This window comes from Balearica regulorum, chromosome 9 (assembly GCF_011004875.1).
Source record: "Balearica regulorum gibbericeps isolate bBalReg1 chromosome 9, bBalReg1.pri, whole genome shotgun sequence".
Taxonomy (NCBI): Eukaryota; Metazoa; Chordata; class Aves; order Gruiformes; family Gruidae; genus Balearica; species Balearica regulorum.
In genome coordinates, this window is record NC_046192.1 from 29501131 (window position 1) to 29522310 (window position 21180).

A 21180-nucleotide genomic window follows, 5' to 3' on the forward strand; every position below is an offset into this window, starting at 1 on the left:
AGATGACAAAGCATCAAAGCAAAAGTGATCCTGCCTAATAGCTGAATAGCTATGTTTTTACCACTTCTACCTGGCAGGAATTCTGGTTTGCTGACCTTTGTCAGAGTGTAATAGTATTAGCTTCAAAGCAGATGCTTTGCCTCAGACAATAGCTGTCATTCAATAGTTGTCATTCAATAGTTGTCACACAGTTTCAACTCAGGAATAACGTGATTTATGTGAGGGGAGTCCCACGGTACCTTATATGTAGTTCTACTGCTTGTTTCATTTACTTTTTTATTCCAGCACATTCTTTGTATTTGAGCGCGTAGTAACTTTCATTGTTTTAGGTCAGCAGCTTCCTCTGGCTGCAGTGAAGAAGATGTGGCAGAAAAAATGCTGCAGTTCCATCCTCTGGTAGAAGACTGAGGAAATCCCTTAGTTCCAGTTCCATTGCAACAACTGATAAAGTTTCTGCTCAGAGCAGGGGAGAAAATCTTGTTTAGGTATTTTGGATTTAGAACAAAGAAATTAAAAACTGTTAACAATGTAATTACTAATTGAAGTCATCAAATTATCTAAATATAAGTGGAATGACATTTGAGACACACCCATTTGGGAGCAAATACAACTATAGGAAATCTCAAAAGTAAACTGAAATTATGTCTTAGATTAAAACCATACCTCTTTCTTGACTCATCAGGTCAACGTGTGGCACTAATGCTTACGGAAGTCCGGTCTAGTACTCCGCACGTTTTGTATCAAATGCAAAGGAAGCCCTAGAAACCTATACTTGTACCCTAACTTGGTGCTATCTGTAAAATGGGATGTTCTGCCAGCAGCTTCTCAGACCAAGCTGTTAAACATTATGTTCTTAAGTGATTACAGCACAGTTACTGCATAAAACCAATTTTTCAAAAGAAAAAACACTCGTATTAGAAACTAGAACTTTATGATAGAGTATGGCAACCTGTGCTGCACGATGCAATCCCATGATGCTGGTTTTCTGCCCTCAGGCATCACACTAGCATTTAAAAAAAAAAAAAAAGTGCTTTATTCAATCTTCTTATCCTGTCAAAACAAACACGCTGGCCCCTCAGCTATACACAACATGATTGACTTCCTACAAACATGTAAGAATAGGACTACATCAACTACCAGGGTTGGTTCCTCTACTTCTAGTAGTAACACACAGTGTTTTTTTCAGTCTATGACCATAATCACCCAATTAGATGCCCACTGGGTTAGCAATAGTAGCCTGTTAGTTGTCATTGCTTAGAACCACATAATTACTTAGCCTAGAAAAAAAATTTTACTATCTGTTAGTTCTATTTAGTAAGCTTTTTTAATGGTGTCTATTCTTGACCTATATAGAAACAATATGATTCCCACAATTTAATTGTTTTCAATACAAAATGAATGCCATGATTTTTATATGAGGCAACACACTGTATGTTGCAGAATCCCATGCTAAAGACTAGAGAGCCTGCTAAGCTGTATTAGCTTTAACCATAGAAAAAAGTCCCCCTTTTTTTTTCATAATTATCACATCAGTAGTCCTTAGCCTGAACAGTACTTAGAATGTCAGATGACGTACAAAGACTTCTGGATTTGAGTTGCAATCAATTGATTTACCTTTCAGTGATGAAATAAGAATAGGGCAGTCATTTCCAGCAAGTCTAGTTCTCTTGCACAGTTCAGGAAGCAGCTTGTTCCACCACACAGCCTAATTCACAAAAACCCACAGCAAAAGCATAAATCAATGAGGACTGCAATTAAGAGTATGAAAGACCTGCTAAACTACACCAAACTAAGCTCAGATGTGTATGAATACAGGTAGGTTATGAGTGACTCAATAATTAATTTATATAATGCTTTGAAATGCAGTGGTTTTGCACATGTGTTTTCAATTTTCAGTGAGATCTTTTTATACTCAAAAAATTTTACACAGTGCCCCCTAGTACCTCTATAGATAAAAGTTTATAAGAGAAAAAAGTCCCATAATTAGCAAGACTGATGCAGTCAGAAAATTAAGGGGTTTCCCTGCAAACAGCTCCACACAAAGTGGTGAATAGCATTACTGTAAGAACACTGCTCAGTCTCCTGCCCTGATCTGTCTACTTCCAACAGCCATAGTAGTGAATTATGTTTTGTGTAGAATTTTGTTGATAAGAATGGAGAGGGGAAGGGATTTCCTTCCTCCTTTTTTAAATGTGGTAACGCTTTTCTTCCACCTGTGTTCAGAGTCAGGACTGCAACCTCACGGTCAACTCTAACATGGAAACAACCAAGGGACCTATTTTCAGATCTGAACAGAAAGCACAAATTTGGTTTTGAATAGAGTTCTAGTACGTCCATCTGGTAAAGGATCATCTTTGCTGACTCTGACCAGCAAAACTGTGTACAATTAATTGAGTAGTTGTGATGGGCCATGGAACTAACTCCTGTACTCCTGGAACACTGGCATAAAATCAGTTCCAAAATTAAAATTGTATAGCAGCCTACAGGTAAAAAGGGACATAAGGAACATAATCTTTCCACTGGTGCACCAGTCCCATTCTGATGTTATAAGGTCAGAAGATGTCACTAGAACACAGGAAGAACATATTTAAGTGTGATTTTATTTGAAGGACCATGTTCTCTTATCAGTTAGCTTACCACTAAAAATTCACATTATACAATACCATCAAACAATTTAGAACACTGATTAGTGAGAAACTAGCTAGTTTTTCATTTACAGTGGAAAAGTGCCCTTTTCTGAGGCAGTCTGCCTCTGAAAAGATTAATCTTTAAATTTACTAGAATGAATACAAGAAGTCACAGAAGAAACTAGGAAAAAAAAAAAATATTCCATTAAACTCAGTGAGGACTGAATTACGGAATTTAAATGCCAAGTAAGAGGTTCAAAGCAAGCTAAGCAATTTACTTTGTCTGAAAGATGGGCTATTTGATCCATCCAGAGTCCATCTGCACGCAATAGCATTTTAGTTAGGGAAAAACCAAACCAAAACAAAAAATACTGAACAACTTTAACAAAAGTAGCTCACCCGACTGTCATCTTTCAGCTCGTGCTGAGCATATAATACAGCTGCATCAGGACACCTTTTGAGAAGCTGGTCAATGGCTTCCTCATACTTGCCTAGACGGGTATCGCAGAGAACATGGATGGTGAGGCCGACGTTGCCAGCCTCTGTCAGAGGCTCCAAGACAGGCAGAGCTGAATCTATATTGATTGATTGACTACATAAAAGAGACTGAAGACAAGAAGAAAAAGTATTGTTTGTATTTAAGAAAAACTTGGCAAAACAATGCTAACCATAACCTTAGAACAGAAGCCCTTACTTAATGGAATAATTTTCAAATAATAGTTCCTTTAATAAATACTCCTGAAAACTGAGGAAGCAAGTTTAGAGTGGACTGCAAATGTAAATATCATTGTTATTGACATATCTGAGTAATTTTTTTTTTCTTCCATAATTTGGAACTTGTAGTTCAACTTGGATAACCTGGGGGGAACGAGGAGAGTCGTCCACTAGAGAACGTTGCTCACGCATACGTGAATATACGCAGAATGGATCTAAGCTGTAAGCAGTAAGATTTAAGGGTTTCATACCTGTAGTTTTGAGATATCTTCACAGTAATCTTTATCAGAAGGAGATCCCATTGACATTATGGAAGTTACCCATGGGAAAATCAACCCAAAATGACTACAGGAGTTTATCTGTACAAGAAAGAATCAAGTTGCAATAAACACAATATTTCTGTTAGTGACAGTTCCATGTGAAACCTGCCACAAGTGAAGAAAATTTTACTCTCAAATAGCATAATTCAGAACAGCAGCTACTCTTTCTTCTGGTTCATACAATTTAGTAACGAATAAACTGGAACTTCTATTTAATTCTGTATTTCAGATTTCCCATTCAGAATCCTTTAAAACTCATCATTCACACATTTTTCTCATTTAGTCAGGTTCGTAGAATTGCTAACACTACCTGACAAACCCTCATTGTTTCATTTTAGCCCTTATTTCTGTCCAAAGCTGAGATTCCTGTTGGAAGTACATTTGCAAATGTCCCCAAAGAGCAGACTCCTCAGAGCCAGCAATACCTATCTGGTAACTGCACACTACCTTACTTGCTTTCAGTCTTGCTTCTTTTAAGAGATAAATTGTACAGAATTAAAATACTAAGGATAGTGTTCCGATAGATTTTTGAGGGACAATGCAGTCATAAAACTTCCTCTGAGTGGTATACTTACTAGATCCTCTGTTGTTTTCAATGGCTTAGTCTCAGGAAGCTGCTGCTTTGATATTCTCCAAACATACTGAGAGGTAACCCTCAACAAAAGCTCCTGAAGTGTTTCTTCCTGAGAGCACACGACAAGAAGAGCTTCCCAGAAATCCACCAAGAGCTGAGGAATAGTGTTTTCACTGTTATGACACAATAACTAAGAACAAAAACATTAGAGGACAGCAAGTTAGCACAGACTATGGCAATTATTAGTAGCAGAAGTTAGGAGAGACAGGCAGAATAGTTTTTCACTTTTTACTAGAAGCAGAATTTTGATTCCTTTTTTGTCTTGATGTATTTCTAATGGATGTGATTCTACATAATACAGTGCTAGGCAAAGTAAAAAGTTCATGGAATGATTTTTAAGGTAATCAATTCTAACAATAGATTTGGTTTCTTCTTCAAGATTTACTCTACTGCCAGAAATGTCAGCACACTGTCAAGTATTTACAGACTGCTAATTTGGAGGATATTATGTATGCCAATAGCCAAGCAGGTGTCTTTGAAAGAGGAATCTAAAGGCCATGATAAGAGATGCTGTGTAGCTCAGTTGGGTATAATGGTGGGACCCACAAGGGAGAGGCTTTAAGGTCTGGTGTGTCAGCGAAAAGGACTTCTACTTGGTTTCAAACTGGCTTTAAACACCACCACTTGTTCTAATTTGAATTTCATGACTTGGTACTTCTACTAGAGGTCTTTTCACAGTAACAGATATAAGACTGCAACATACTGCATTGACGAATACATGGTTTGAATCCAAACAATGTTATTCATTGTAGAGAAAAGAAAAAAGGTTGGTCTATTCCCAATCTAAATAAAGAAAACTTCAGTGACACCAGAAAAACTATTCTATTTATCTTTCTGCAGAGATCCACTCTTCTTTCAGAAATTTATACAGAACATTATATACCTTCATATTTAGGTCTGATTCTTTAGAAGTATGTTTCAATCCTAACGATTTCTTCAAAAGGACCTTATGGAAGTGATTTATCTAAATTCTGTTGAATTTCAGTAGCCTTAGGAAGCCAAATTACTAGGAAGCCATTGAAAGATCTCTGAGACCAGGGTATTCTCCATTCAAATGACAAGGTCAAACCAAAGAACTTAATGGATTTTTTAAATTTTTTTTTTGCTTGATTTAACCAGTATTTCTTTCTAGAAAGTCCAGTTTCTGACTCTGTAGCCATATATCATGACTGGAACATATCCAACCCCAATCTCCCTCTTTCTGAAGAAATGCTGAAATGTGAGTGAAGGAGCAATCAAGGCTGCTTTGCTTACCCGTAACAATATCACTATGAGAAAAACAGAAGCAAAAAATGATCACAAGCCAACCTTGAAAAAGGTATCTGCTTCTTCCAGTTCAATTTTACTGTTCTCATGTAAAGCCACAGTGGCAGCCACCAGTAAACCAGGGTGCGTCTCCTTCAGGTGAACAGCAAACTCAGTTGGAATAACAATTCCTCCCTTATGCTGTCTCAAGAGTTTTGGTTGCCCAATGAAGCCACAAGCCAGTATTGTCTACAAACATAGACAGATATAAATCAGGTAAAGAATTCAATCCACATATGATTCAACTCAGCAAACTCAGTATTTTCTCAGGCAGTGAAATTTAGATAGATGAAATGAAGGAAAGTCAAGGGAAGGAAATAAATCCTTTCTACAATTTATAGAATAGCTCTCCAGAGACCAAGCTCCAAACTGTGATCCAGGGAAGTGATTCCTGAGCAAGAGGCCATTTGCCTGAATGCTAAAAGTAACATACCGTTGAAATCTGGAGTTACTGTGCACATACACCAGACAAATTTCACTATGAAATCCAAGACATTCAATACACACGGTGTTCTGAAAAATCGCTGGCTGAAATTTCAACAGACTACTTTGCTAAAGTATGATTTTTATTTTGAAAATACTCCTGAAAGAAAGATCAACATGTGTTGCACTATTTACAACAGTAAGTTGTTTCTGGATATCTGAGTGCTTTTGAAGGTAGGCATGACAAGATACTATTTGCACTTTAAAGGACAGTGGGGAAATGATGTCTAAGCAGATTAAATTAATTACACGGGAAATATAAGTCAGATCTAGGAGGAAAATTCAGATTTCACCCTGCTATGCATACAAACTATCTTTCCTTTCTTTATCTTTCTGAAAGTGTTATTTTTTTCCACTTTACAACAAAATGCTTTTTAAAGGCAAGGTGCAATAGAAAATTTTTCTAATAGGTCAGATTAAAAAGAAAAAACAACACAACAAGAACCCAACATCCAAACCCCAGCCACCTTATCCTTTAAATAACATCCATGCAGTGGCATGTGTATGTTTGCTCACAACGTGGCAATTTCACTTGATTGTGCTACAAATGATTAGAAAGCAGGTGGTGCTGAATATCATTGTTGAAACAGCTCTCCATAGTTCCCACCTCGCAATTCAAAACCTGCTAACTTTGAAAGTTCTCAAGGACTTCTCCTACCGAAACATGGTATCTAACTTTGGAACAGTTATCAGTTTATTTTAAAAGTTTTTAGACCTCCAATATCTCACTCTCAGAGTCTGTATTTCAAGCTCTGTCACCTTTGAATATTCAACAGTCCTGATCAACCTTAACAAGAAGTAATTTACAGACTGGTCTCAGTCTAAAACCACATGTGAACATCTATGGCACAGACTGCTTCACTAACATTTTTTCCCCCATTAATGTGGAATTCTTACTTTGATAGCACTGAATTAGGTTCTCATCTGATCTTAATAAGGGTTAAGTGCTTTGATTCCACCTAAGAAAGATGGGAAATTGCATACAGAAACTTTAGTTTGTGTGCACCATGGACATTCTGCTTCAAGAGCAATTTTATAAGGGCTGTTTACATGCAGATGGTGTTTTCATGGGCATATCACACAGGTGGAGGAGTGTAAAAATGCTGCTATACAGCCCTGCCGTACTGCTGAAAAGCACTGGTTCTGCAGAGCTTGTTACACCGCAGTAAACAGCATTTAATTTATCAAGAATTAACAGCTTCAAAATTTTTGCTTATTTGGTAAGGCTTTGCCAAGATACCTGCAGGGTAAACAATGGAGTCCCAGGGTATGCCAGCCCTCAATTCTATTGTTATTGCAGACATTCAGTGGAGCCTATACAGCGTATCAGGAGGAGGAGGAGTGACTGGAAGTTTCTTCTACTGTGAAATACAGAAGTCAAATCTACTGACTTGGGCTTTGCAAAGCATGAATAGCTCATGCTTTCAGCATACTTTACCTCCTTATAGGAGTCCATCTCATGCTCATACATCGTCAGGTCTCCCATTTTCAGAGCCATGAAAGCCTTAGTAAGTGTCAGGACCACCGATGGCATAGTCTTCTCTACTTTCTGAAGATACTTCACAGCTGTCAAAGGACATACGTTTCTCATGCAGGGGCTGCAGAGGATATGAGGCAGCTGCACAGGGTCAGCCAGACAGAATATTCGGAGAACTTTATTTGCTGACTCCTATTAAAATAAAAGCAATTTGACAGTTTAGGCCTTTCCAGATATACAGTCTTCTATGGCATATGAAAGTATTGTGGTTTGGGGTTTGGGGTTTTTTTGTTTGTTTTTAAAACAGACAAGCACAGCTTAGCTATCAAATCACAGTGCTCTCCCCGCTTCTCTCCTCCCTACTGGTAAAAGTAAAGGATCCCTCACCAGCAGTGATTCAACTCATAGTCTGGGGTGCTAGAAGAACATCCACTACCACAGTGAATTGGTTTTACCAACCTGTACAATTTGACAACGTTCAAAGAAGCAGTTTGTTTTGTTACAGAAATGGGAGATGAAAGAAATTTGAGGCAGTGCCTTCCTAAAGCAGAAGTGCCTCTGTGTGCAAGTGGGAACCAGATCATGATCAACATGCAGCATGACAGCCAAACCCATAATACGTTGCTTGAAAGCAGCCCGAAGCACCACAGGTGCTGCCTGCTATTTTGTCAACAAAAATGGGAAAATAAAAAACCAAAAAAGTGAAAATGAACAACTGTAAAACTAAATAAGCAGTTCAGCATTTTAAATTAAAATCAATTAAAATTTGATACACAGCTCTTAAAATCAGAACTAAATCAATAGATTTAAAAAACCCCAACTTGTTTCTACCTTACTTAATTCTTCATTTAAGTCTTCATTAAGAGAGTGAGTTAAGTAAAAGATAAATCCTCTCTCATACGTTTGTATCTCATCACCTTCTGAAACTAGTCTCTTTAAAACTTCGGTCATGGATAAACCTGACATTCTGTAGTATGGCAAAGCGAGGTGGTAATCCCTTGTGTCAAACCTGAAAGCAACAGAGAGGAAGGAAAACAACAACAAAACAACTAAGGGCAACGCTTTCCATCACTGTTTGTAAGAACTAAAATAATACATCAAACAAAGCTGCAGACATAGCAGTATCTGCAAGTACATAGCTCATATTCAACGTAATGTTGTATTCTGCGTTCAGTGACAATAAAGACAATGAGATACTGAAGAGATAACTAGATTAAGCTGGTTTTGTAGAATGTAAAGATTTATATTACATACACGATACTAACATAAAACAGCAAAGAATGATGATGCATTTTCATTTTAAGGTTACATCATTGGAAACAAAAGCTCACCTATATTGCTTTGACAGCTAAAACATACCTGCTGTAGCAGTCTCCTAAGAATGCACAACTTTCTCTGAATGCTCTTTGAAGTTCTTCTTTCTCATCTGATTTAAGGAAACTAGGGTCCATTATAGCTGCTCTAACCAATAAGTGAGCCTCACTTAGAAGATGGATGCAACTCTCAGTTTTTACGTTTTCGTAAGTTTTACTATAATCTACCTAGAACAGACACAGGATATACTTAGGCTGCTGGCAAAAATTGAGAATATACAGGAACAATTCTAATGAGGGCAGCAGCCATTTGAAATAGGATTATGGGCTATTCATGACAAATACATTACATCATATTCAGCAATGACATGCATCAGAGATTAATTAACAGTACTTAATTTTAAGTCACTAAACAACAAAAGCAGGAGTTGGGCAATACCATTTCTCTGTAAAGCTGAATGGTTGAAACAGTGTTTATAATATATAAATTCCAACCAGGCTCTGACTCAGAATTTGTTCTGGATTTGATGCTGTCAGCCTTTCTGGAACTAGAGAGAAGGAAAAGAGTTGAGTTGTCAGTGTCCAAATAAACACTATGCAGCCAAAAAAACCCCATTTACTTGATAATTTAAATGCATAAATATGTATGTTTTTAGGCTACTAAATGCTTGAGAGATAAGTTGTGAATTTAAGTCATAATGGTTAATAACAAAACAGGGATAGGCACGTTCATACACCAGGAACATCATCAAAACTATCTACTACATCTTCTCCCAGGCTTAACATCAGATAGTGTCAGATACTTACATGAAGTTAAGTAATTCAAATTAGCTAAGATGTTTACATACTTTCTGTAAGGACTTACTGCGTGTTTTTCCCTGCAGCTTTATTAAAGTGTTTGCCGAGACATGGGGTAAAAAAAATATTTGAATGTTTTTACTCTAACACATTGGCTAGGTCTGTAATGCCCTAAGGTTAAAACACTGTAGGAAAACACAGACTCTTTTTGGTCTAGTTTTTGGGTTTAACTGTTCTGGGACATTTACATCTTTATTTTCAAATGATGGTGTTAAGTAGACTAGTATTTGTTCAACTTATATCCTTCACAGAAGGCAAAAAGCTTATCTTCCTCAAATGCCAACTATAATCTTCGATAAAACACAACTGGCAGAAGAAACTGTGCTTTATACACAGAAAATAATGGTATTTTGAATTACCATTCTCCTTGATGGGCTTATCCTGATATTCTCCTGAATAATGTCTGTTCTAGGCTTTAAGAAATACTGGTTCAAATAACTCTTCAATCAACTAGAGCTGTCCCACTTTTATTAAAGACCTCGAATTGACTTCAGAATTCACTTGAATTATGATTTCTGAATAGCTGTTTTAGAATAGCTGTTTAGTTTTATGAAAAGCCCTCAAAAAAATAATGGGAATAGCAGTTCTCACAGAAATAGATAAAAAGTCAGAAATGCCTCTGGCTACATACATGCTACAAGAGTATTCTTGGGCTAAAGTCTGATTCTTCTTTTGTAGTGGATTACTATAGTGATGTTCTTAAATTTTCTTGGAAAGAACCCTTAGCCAAACATTAGGCATTTTCATTGTGTGCTACAACACATTTTGTTAGCCTGTAAGCTTAGGTACTCCTACATATTTTTGTTTCTCAAGATAAATATTTTTTTCTTCTCAGTAGCAGATACATTCTTAGTAATGTTATTTTAACATTACTAATGAAAGTTAAGTTTTTTACAATCTTGAGTAACTTATTTTGTTGATTTCATTTGTGACCCTACCCTCATTTCTTCTACGTCAGTTAATACAGCAGAATTGAAAAAAATAAATGCTTGATTTCTGTTCTCTTGCACTAACTAGGTGCCCTAGTTTCAGCGGGGATAGAGTTAATTTTCTTCCTAGTAGCTAGTATAGTGCTATGTTTTGGATTTAGTATGAAAATAATGTTGATAACACACTGATGTTTTAATTGTTGCTAAGCAGTATTTGCAATTAAGTGAAGCTTCCCAGGTGCTGTCAGCAAGGAGGCGCGAGCCTTCCACAGGAGGTGCACAAGAAGCTGGGAAGGGGGACAGCCAGGACAGCTGACCCAAATGGATATTCCATGGATATTCCATACCATATGATGTCATCCTCAGTATATAAGCTGGGGGAAGTTGGCAGGGAGCGCCGTGGCTCAGGAACTAGCTGGGCATCGGTCAGCAGGTGGTGAGCAACTGTGCTGTGTATCACTTGTTTTGTATATTCTATTATTATTATTATTAATAATAATAATTATTATTATTATTTTCATTTTCTGTCCTATTAAACTTCTTTCATCTCAACCCATGAGTTTTACTTTTTTTTACAATTCTTTCTCCCATCCCACTGTGGAGGCGGGAGTGAGCGAATGGCTGCGTGGTCAGTTTAGTTGCCTGCCGGGTTAAACCACAAAACTAGGGAATTATTTCCAAACCAGTTTTCCACAGAGGAACCTGTCTTCAACTCCAACACCCACAAATTCAGCACTGTACACAGAGCTACAAACACCATTCCCCCAAAAGACACAAATCCTTACAGCATCCTTCTTGTAGGCTTTCTTCTTTCAGTAATATCTTCTGTGTCTGCCTTAGTCAAAAGAATTATATGGTTGTTGAAATGACAGATAGCTCTTGGTCCTATAAAAAGCTGCATTCTTAATGTGCAGACATCCAGTGCAACAGGTGGACAAGCCTATAAAGGAAAATGATTGGTTTATAATTTCAGTTAGTATGTACTTTGAGTCTTTAAAAAAAAGATATGAAAAAATGTAACCTTTGTCCAATGATCTGACACTAAAAACATTCACTGACTTTCCTAACTTTGAGTGGATCACTTATGCAAGAATAAAAATAGTCTTAAAACTATTGCACTTAATGGGTAAAAAAATAATCATTCCACTCTTCAAAGCAACTACACGGTTTTAGCTGTGTGTCTCAGCTGAGCCTGAGGGAGATGCCTAACATGGGAAACATAATCCCAAATAGTTTGAATTCCGCTAAGTTGTAAAAGATTGCCTGATGTGGTTATAAAAGTCTTGATTTCAGTTGCTTATAAAAAATCATTCTAGACAGAAGTACTATATTTGCTTGCCCAGTGTTACATTACATACCCAGTATTATGTCCCTAATTTGTTCAACATGCACCTTTCCGGTAAAATTTATCGTATTGTCTATACTAGACTTGCAACCTAATTTGCCCAGAAGTATTCTAAATTTACAGCTTTAAGAAGATAAATACCATATTTACAAATTATACACAGTGAAGCAAGGCAACACAGCATCATGTGTACCCTGCTTTTTGAAGAAACCTCAAAATTTCTCGCAAAGACGCAGAGGGCTGCAGTGGTGACCAGGAGGCTCTAAACTGCCCTGGGCTAGTCAGAACCAGCCAGCTCTGAAACTGATGTAAAAAACCAGCAGGAAAGATAGTCACAAGTAATAATAACCATCATCATCACACTTCAAACTCCACACTGGGGCCGAAATACCCCTGAGGGAACGTAGCCCGTGGGCAACCCGCACCAGAGCAGGGGCAGCCCAGAGGGACTGCAGCCCGTGGACAACCTGCCCCAGGGCAGGGACGCCCCTGAGGGAACGTGGCCCGTGAAGGACTCGCACCAGGGCAGGGATGCCCCTAAAGGACTGCAGCCCATGGAGGACCCGGGCCAGAGTGGGTCTGCAGCCTGCGGAGGGCAAGCTGCAGTATGGACATCCGCGAGGGACTTCAGCCCGCAGACGACCATTACATGCACACGTCCTCAAACCTCCCGTTGCCTGACTGAAGGAATTGAGATGGACTGAATGTAGCCCACAGTGAAAACACAGAAAGCTGAGAGTGGAGAAGGGACAGGATAGATTGTGTCATGTGTTTGTATTATTTATCTCAGTACCTCCACGAAGAGCAGAGAATATGTGTTTGGCTCTTGAAAAATGTTATAAAATTTCTACTGTCCTATGGCTTCTCTATGTCTGCTCTTACATGCTCAAAAGATATCCTTAAGTGCTAACTTAAAATACACTTCAGTCTATCTTTCCTGGTATTTTTCATATTTTCCAGTCTTTAGAAAGAAAAATCAATACATTTTTACTGATAAGCAATTTAAAGAAAGGGAAAAGTCTAGACTTCCAAGGATCAAAAGCCCTTCTCCTAAAAAAACATGCACTAAGTATCTGGTAGCAGACTTGTTCAAATGTCTACACTCCTCTTACAAAAACTGTTTTTTCAAGAACACCTGAGAGAGAGAAACATCATCAGCTGCAGTAAGGGAAAACTCTGCACCCTTCATTCCGATTTACACAGGAAAGCATGGAATTTAAAGTGTAAGTGATTTTATAGCTTTTGATGTTTTTGAAAACCTTCTACTTATGGTCTAGAATCTTAAATAGCAATAATAGATTGTTTCATTCAGACATTTGTAGACCATTAAAATACAATATGCCATAGATTTAAGTAAAATATTAATTTTGAATGTCAGCCAATGGAAAGTAACAGAATTTCAAAAGGAAACATAAGGAAACAAAGTGCCATACTACTACCCCATTCTTTTAGCAAGATAATGAGAGGGGCACCTTCATGGTTGTATCAATATATGGATCCTCATCACGAGCTGCTACTGCACTGCATCGCACTGTGAAACACTGCAGGTTCTCACTAAAGGAAAGAAGAAACCACGATGAAGGAAAAAAATTACGACTTGCAAAAATCAAGTGGTCAAGACTACAGAGAATCAGATCTTTTTCCTTTGTAGAAACAGGCCCTGAAGCCTAAGCAGGAGGGCACGCTGCTCTGTCACACGGGCCTACCCAGGGAGTTCCAGGCGGCTATGAAGGACATATCAGAGGGGAGAAAGAAAAACAAACAAACAAAGAAAAGGCAGCAGCACAGTGAAACGTAGTAACACTACCAGCAAAAACATAAATTTAGTACCTTGTAATGACGTGCAGGAACTGTGGAGTGAGAACAGCCTGCTCTGACTTCTCTGAATATTGGTAAGTAGAAATCAGTTCTACTAACTTCCCAACAGAGTAGAGATATCCAGCATGAGGTAAAGAGAAAAAGCAAAAGAGACTCAGTAGTTCTCTCTTGTTCTCAGTTTCCTCATGGGCTGTCACAGAACTTCCTAGATGTAACAATAAGAAAGGCATTTTATATACCTCATAAATCACAACCTGGCAATTCCTTTGCAAGCATGATGCCTAAAAGATGCTACCAAACCCGCTCAGGTTGCAGACTGGTTTTGTTAATAGCTAGTGAAAAGAAAAAGAACTATGTGAAGATCAATGTGCAGGTTAGATCAGTGCACAGGTCAAAAATTTGTATGCCACGTTATCTCATTTGGAGGCATTTTTAACAAAAGTGTGGATGCACTACCGAGTGAAGAAATTCTACCTATGTAACAGCATCTGAGAGTCCTGGCAGATTCATCACAACTAACCGTCCATGGATTGATCGATCAGCCTGATCTTGGACAACCACTTGTGAGCTGGGATGAGCGCTCATCCAGAGCTGCAGCTGCAGTGCACTGAAACACAGGTCTTCACTTAAGTGAAAGAAAGGTTGGGAATGGCAAAATCTATTTATAAAGCCACTTTGGCAGGCAAAGGCTGTGTTCAGATTCTACAGACTCTCTTGTCAAAGACTACAAATCACAAGAGAACGTAAGATAGCTGGAGTTAACTAGCAAGTAATTCATTCTCTTGAGTCAGCTGCAACTTAAACGAGGCTTTGCTACTTAGCAGATAGACAACCACCACAGACTGGGTGAGCGGTTAGTAAAGCTGATTGATAACATACAGCATTAGACTTTTCCATGGGTCTGCTGGGGCTTGAGCTAGTGTGTATTAGCAAACCCCTAAAATCTACCTTCATCCCTTGCAGTTTTAAGTAAAGACTGGCAGAAAGGTAACCCTTATCTTAAGGATTATTAAGATTTACTAATTTCCACTGTTGACTAATGAGAGGCAGCCTAGTATCTTACAACACTGAGGATAATTTTATTAATGCAATGTAAAGAGTGACTGTTTTGTGATGTAAAATTAATCAGTAGAGAATTGATAAAAGATGATGTAGTCTTCCTCTTTTGGTGTGGTAAATCAATATTTTAGTTCAAGGTTTATGCTGAACTTGGCGAAACATTAATACATTTTTGTTAACAGAAGCTCAGTTTAAATCATTGAAAAGGGAGGAAAGACCTTAATTTAAAAGCAAATCATACAGAAACCGCATACAAAACAGAATATACAAAGAAGCTCCTTCTTTTCCCAGGTCTCTTGCGACACAGGCCATAATACATCCATGCATATCCATATACCTGTCTGGTATACAGGAAGCAGTTGAACAGAGTGCAACTTTGTCTCTTCACAAAACCCAAAAGGTGACTGGTCAGGTGTAAAATGTCTAGAGAAAAAAAATCCAAAACAACAACATGGAACCTCAGTGAGAAATTATTATGAGCTACTTTGGACAACTAAACAGCACCAGCTATAACAGGCATAGCTGACGTTTTAATACTCAACAACGATGTGCACTTCTGCTACTAATGTAATTAGCATGGCAATGCCAACAAGCATGTGGCACAGCTAGAGACAACTATCCTGAGTTCTTGTGACCAAAAATCCCCTTTATTTGCTTGTCTGCAAAAACGTGTCAAAGTTTGGGATCACTGGAAGACATATTGCAATTGATTTGAACCTCAATGTAATCTTTTTTTCCTTCTCTTTTTATTCAACTGAGCTGTATGTAACATAGTGACATCTCCAATTCTACTTTTCCTTCCTATTATGTGTCATCCTTTTTCCTGCTTTGCTTTGGAATTCGCTACTGGACTGCAACATCAATTCTTCCTCGGTTTTGGATAAAAGTTAAATGGCTTTGATCACTAACAAAATTAAAAGTATAGTTTCTTAGTGCTTAAGATACTTGGTAAACTCCCTTTGCTAGCTGGAGAAAGGGAGATTTTTTTAATTTTTTTAGGTACTCAAATAAGCATCACTTCAGCTGGAGCTGATGAAAGCTGCAGAATAAATGAACAGAAGGCAGTATCTTGATTAAGATCACACAGACAGGACTGCTGATCAGTCTCGTGTAATCCTTTAAAGTAGGCTTCTCTGAACAGTAACAGAATTTGACACAAGCTGCTTCAGAATAAGGTGTGTAAAATTTGGCTTTGCTGGTTCAGCATGAAAGTATAAAAACTCTGGGTGGTCAGACACTGGAACAGGTTCCCCAGAGAGATTATGAGTCTCCATCTGTGGAGATATTCAAAGCCTGACTAGACAGAGTGCTGGACAACCTGTTCTAGCTGACCCTACTTGAGAAGGGAGGAGGTGGGGTATTGGACTAGACGGTCTCAGGGGGTCCCCTCCAACCTAAATGGTTCTGTCATTCTGCATGCTGAGAAAAGATCATCCCTTCTGATGTATCACGAGAAGCTGCCACACATGCTCTTCACAGCATACAAGGATGTATGGTGAAAGCAGACATTAAACATTACTAGATCTGCAAAACCACCAAAGTTCTATTCTAATTGTAACAACCAGTCACATTCTGCAAATAAAATGAAACTTTGGATTTGCAAGGCCAAAATTTCTCCAACTGTGAAATAAGCAGGTTCATGCTGCGCTGAGCGAAGAACTGGCCGCATAGCAGGACTCAAAGGGCTGTAGTGAATGGGGCTACACCTGGCTGGCGACTGGTCACCAGCAGTGCTCCTCAGGGTTCATTTCTAGGGCCAGCGCTGTTCAGTATTTTTATCAACGATCTGGATGAAGGACTTGAATGCACCATTAGCAAGTCTGCTGACCAATACCAAACTGGGAGGTGCTGTTGACTCTCTTGAGGGACAAGAGGCCTTGCAGAGGGATCTACATAGATTGAAGCATTGGGCAATCATCAACAGCATGAAACTGAACAAGTCCAAGTGCTGGATTCTGCACCTAGGACGGAGTAAGGCCAGGCACAAGTATAAACTGGGAGAGGAGTGGCTTGGAGAGCAGCCCTGCAGAAAGGGATCTGAGGGTGCTGGTCAGCAGCTGGCTCAACAGGAGCCCGCAGAGTGCCCTGTCAGCCAGGAGAGCAAACCACATCCTGGGGGAGCATCAAACACAGCATGACCAGCCGATCAAGAGAGGGGATTATCCCGCTGTACACAGCACTGGTGCAGCCTCGAGTACTGTGTGCAGTTCTGGGCCCCACCATTTAAGAAGGATGTTAAGGTACTTTGAATGCATCCAGAGGGCAACAAAGCTGGTTGGAAGGGCTGGAAGGCATGTCCTCTGAGGAGCGTCTGAGGACTCTGGGTTTGTCTAGTTTGGAGAGAAGGAGCCTGAGGGGCAACCTCATTGCTCTCTACAGCTTCCCGAGGAGGGGACGTGGAGATGGAGGTGCTGAGCGCTTCTCCTCGGGATCCAGGGACAGGATGCCCAGGAATGGTTCAAAGTTGCATCCATCAGGGAAGCTCCACACTTGACATTATGAAACTTTTCTTTACCAAGAGGGTGGTCAAACACTGGAACGGGCTTCCTAGAGAGGTGGTCGATGTCCCAAGCCTGTCAGTGTTTATGAGGCATTTGGACAATGCCCTTAATAACATGCTTTAACTTTTGGTCAGCCCTGAAGTGGTCAGGCAGTTGGACTAGATAATTGTTGTAGGTCCCTTCCAACTGAAATATTCTATTCTACTGAAAAATCGGCTTTCTTCGGTATCACATTATTTCCTCAGTGCAAAAAAAACCCCACAAACCAACCCTTATAAAACCTCCAGAAATCAAAATACCAAGATTTTTCTTTCGACAAGACGTGAGACACAGCTCATTTTGGTTCTTCTAGTAAATCAACCCATAAAGGGGAAAATACATTTCTAATACCTGAAAAGCAGATACTGCACTTGGAAGCACTTTGTGTCTTTGGTAGGTAACTCTGTGGATTCCAGTGTGATGGGTATCTCACACAGCTTACTTTCTTCCCCAAGCAGTTCCACTGGCTTCTGACATATGATGAACTCATCTAATTCAAGCTGCGAAGTACCTGTTGAAGGGTCTTCATCATTTACACCTTAACAATGAAAATGCTATATTAATTGTTCAAACCATTCCATTTAGCAATAAGGAAATTATATGATACAATGTCAATTAAATACTCCAATTACAGCTACCTAGCTAGCAGTGGCTTCCTCAAACCATGAGATTTTGAAAACAGCTATGCTAGAAGATGAGAAAAACCCTTCAATTAACTCTCAACAGTCTGAATATCTGAAAGTCAGGCTTTCTGAAAGAACAGGTAAAGTGTTCATTACAAGGTAAGTCCAAAGCAATCTGTGCTGCAAATGGCTGGCTGTCAAAAAATACTGTCATTTAGTTGGAGACGTTTTAAGAAGGAAAAGGCAGCTATGATAGAAGTTTCGTTGCCTTAAACTCACCTAAGTTCTGGAAAGCAAATCCTAACAGCACTCAAAGTCATTTGAACTTTTCTATTTAGTTTTTAGTAATAAAACCAACTAGGGACAGGATGCCATTATCTGAGTTAAGATCCATCTTCACTCAATGAAGAACACTCCAGTTTGTATCTTCCCTATCTGACAAGTCGTATTTACCTTTAAATTTTCTCTAAGTACAGCTTCCATTTCTAAAAGACCATCCTTTACCATTTTAAGTTTCTTCAATTATAAATGAAGGACTATCCTAAGGTTTGTTCGTCTGCATCTGATACTTTTGGAAAGGCAGGAATTGATTACATATGGATTGATTTCTTGCAATAGACGGGAATGAAGCCTGCTGAGTAAATCTATTTCTGGGATTTCTAGGATTCTATCTAAGGCAAGCCTCTGAATAAGACAAAGGACTGAAAAATGAAAATTTGCTGACACTTTGTTTATGCAGGTTCTGAGCGTACTAACAGTTACAAAAGTGCATATGCATCGCCACAGAAGCATTCTTAAATGTGTAAGCCAGTATGCATGGTCCATTTCAAGGTTCATGAGATGCTTCTTCCATCTGGCCTCCCACTTGTCCCTTAGAAAAGACAGTTATTTGGGCAGTGACGCTGGTGGGATAATTTTTCTGAACATAGCATACTGAACTACTACTGCTTTGATATGGCCTGTGGTGGCACTCCAAAACAGGGACCTGATTCCATGTCTGTAGAGGCTGCACTATCCTGAAAGTGTCTGCAGACAGCATATTTGTTTTAAGCGTTACCTCCAGCTGCAGGTGGTACAATTTTTCATGCACTAGAGTATTCAGCTGACAGTCCTAAGATGATCTGGAAGTATTTTCTGAAGGGCAATGACTTTGTTTGAGCCTACTTTGAGAATAACACAAATTATTTAGCAGATTCTTGGAAATAAAAAATAATAATAAAAAAATAAAAATTCTGTACTTACCTACATCCACAGACTTTTCTAGTGTACTAACTGTATGTGCACATTGCTCTGTCCTGTCTGCACTTTGCTGGACCAGTTCCAGTTTCAGGATCAGAACATCCAGCTCTGTTGTTATGGCTATATGTCTGGCACAAAATGCAACTTCAGCAGGAATGAAGTTATCAATGTGTAAAATCAAGGAGCGCTCAAAGTCTAACACAGTCAAATTCTGGTTTATGACCAGGTATTTCAAACAGAACATGACTAGTTTATTTTTGCAGCCTACAAGAAGATCTCCATTTACAGGACAACATGAAATGCACAGCGGAGGATCTGAAAGTGGCATTTCCACAACTGACATCTGTTCTTTTAAGGTTTCACTGTATGACTCTTCCATCTTGTGACCAACCATCCGAACACAAACACGAGAACTCCCTGCAGACATGCATCTCCAGTTCGTATACGCTCTTAAGAAAGTTGCTTTGTTTTTTTCTTCAATTGTCACCAGATAGTCTCCTTAAAAGAAAGCAGTGGTACTGATATATCGTTAAAGAATAGATGACACAGTTTTTTAGCTCTTTACCTGCTGTAGCAGTATATCACAAAGAACACCTTAAATTCTCAACTCTTACGTGAAATTCCAAAAACAGGTTTCACCAATTTTTCTCTAATGAAATCCAAAGTGCAAGTTTCTTTGCTGGGTGGAACACACTTCACATACCATTAAAAAAAAGGAGTTACATATCTAGGTCCAGACTAACTCCTACGTGAATCCACTTTATGAGTTCTAATTGCAAACAAGGTGCTTCCCCTCCCCCAGCCTATCCATTAACGAGAAAATGTTTTGCTCTCGAAAGACCAACGAAAGTCAAAGATCCATGAAGAGCTATGGGTTCGGCTGGACTGACCGCCCCCGTGCTCTGAAATTAAACAAACAAACCCACCAACCCCACAAAAACAAGGGCAGGAGCACAGACTCCAACCGGAGGAAGACGGCAAAAAGCGCAGCGTGAGCAACGCGCTTCCCACGCACTCCCCACCAGCCCGAGCACTTGCAGCCCCTCTCGCAGCCCTCAGACCAGTCCGTGCCCCCACAAGCGCCAGCCCTGTGCTTTCCGACCCGCCCCGCGGCAGCCGGCCCGCTCCAACGAGCAGCGCCTGAACCCGTCCTCAGCGCCACGGCAGCCGCGCTGGGGAGAGCCGGGCAGGGAGCACGACACCCTCCTCCCGCGGCGCCGCGACCCCGGCGGAGCCCGCATCTAACCCCGCGGCCCCGGCCCGGCCCGGCAGGACCCGAGCGCCTCCGCTCGCCGCCGTCCCACCTCCCCCGCGGCCCGGCTCGGCGCCACCCCCGCGCTCCAGCCGGACGCCTCTCGGCCTCCCGGCCGAGCGTTCCCGGACCCAGCGGCGAACGGCACCGACCTGCCTCGCTGTGCGCCATGCGCAGCACTGGACCCAGCGTGGCGAAGGAGCCCAGCGGCTCGCAGCGGCCCTGGTCGCGCACCGCGAACACCTCTACCCTGCAGCTGGCCGCCGTGCTGGCCACGAAGAGCACATGGCGGCCGCAGCAGAAGTGCGCCGGCTCTTGCTTGCAGGGCACTACTCGCTGTGAGCCGAACGGGTGCAAGTTGTAAAGCTGCACCATGGTCCCCGAAGACCTCCGCTGCAGCAGCGGAGAGAGCGCCCGGAGGCCTCTTGGGGCTGCGCTCCACGACGCAGGGCGCCGCAGCGAGCTACACTTCCGCAGCCTGCGACGTCGGCGGCCGCCGGCAGGACGGTGCGCGCAGCGCCCGGAGCCGCCTCCCGTCTGCTGGCGCGGGTCGGCGGCGTGCTGCCTAGCGGGGCCGGGCGGCTCCCTCGGCGGTGGAACGCGGAGGTGTTCATGTGCATGCCGCGGTTGTCTTCACCGTCAGG

At 40.5% G+C, this 21180-nt stretch overlaps 1 protein-coding gene across 2 annotated transcripts; it reads right to left on the reverse strand.

Moving 5' to 3' along the window:
• Positions 1–259: 259 nt before the first annotated feature.
• HPS3 (HPS3 biogenesis of lysosomal organelles complex 2 subunit 1) lies at positions 260–21135 on the reverse strand. Of its 2 annotated transcripts, XM_075761806.1 has the most exons (17): positions 20689–21135; positions 19288–19782; positions 17774–17960; positions 15220–15305; positions 13836–14028; positions 13478–13559; positions 11446–11600; positions 9313–9421; positions 8920–9101; positions 8392–8569; positions 7522–7752; positions 5604–5789; positions 4237–4425; positions 3593–3700; positions 3027–3233; positions 1615–1705; positions 260–453 (listed from the first exon to the last, which is right to left on the reverse strand). In XM_075761806.1, exons 1-17 carry the CDS (start codon positions 20909–20911, stop codon positions 326–328), a joined length of 3030 nt encoding a protein of 1009 aa, XP_075617921.1. In that variant the 5' UTR covers positions 20912–21135; the 3' UTR covers positions 260–325. The 2 variants fall into 2 exon arrangements, with proteins under 2 accessions (XP_075617921.1, XP_075617920.1); XM_075761805.1 differs by lacking the exons at positions 8920–9101; positions 9313–9421 and having other exon boundaries at positions 20689–21016.
• Positions 21136–21180: the final 45 nt, after the last annotated feature.

Coding starts and splice junctions, on each gene's coding strand:
- HPS3 (XM_075761806.1), bottom strand. CDS start 20,911: ATGGTGCAGCTTTACAACTTGCACCCGTTCGGCTCACAGCGAGTAGTG. Junction 8,570..8,919: donor TTAGGAGACTGCTACAGCAG/GTATGTTTTAGC, acceptor TGTTGCTTTCAG/GTTTGACACAAGGGATTACC. Junction 3,234..3,592: donor AAGATATCTCAAAACTACAG/GTATGAAACCCT, acceptor TCTTGTCTTCAG/TCTCTTTTATGTAGTCAATC.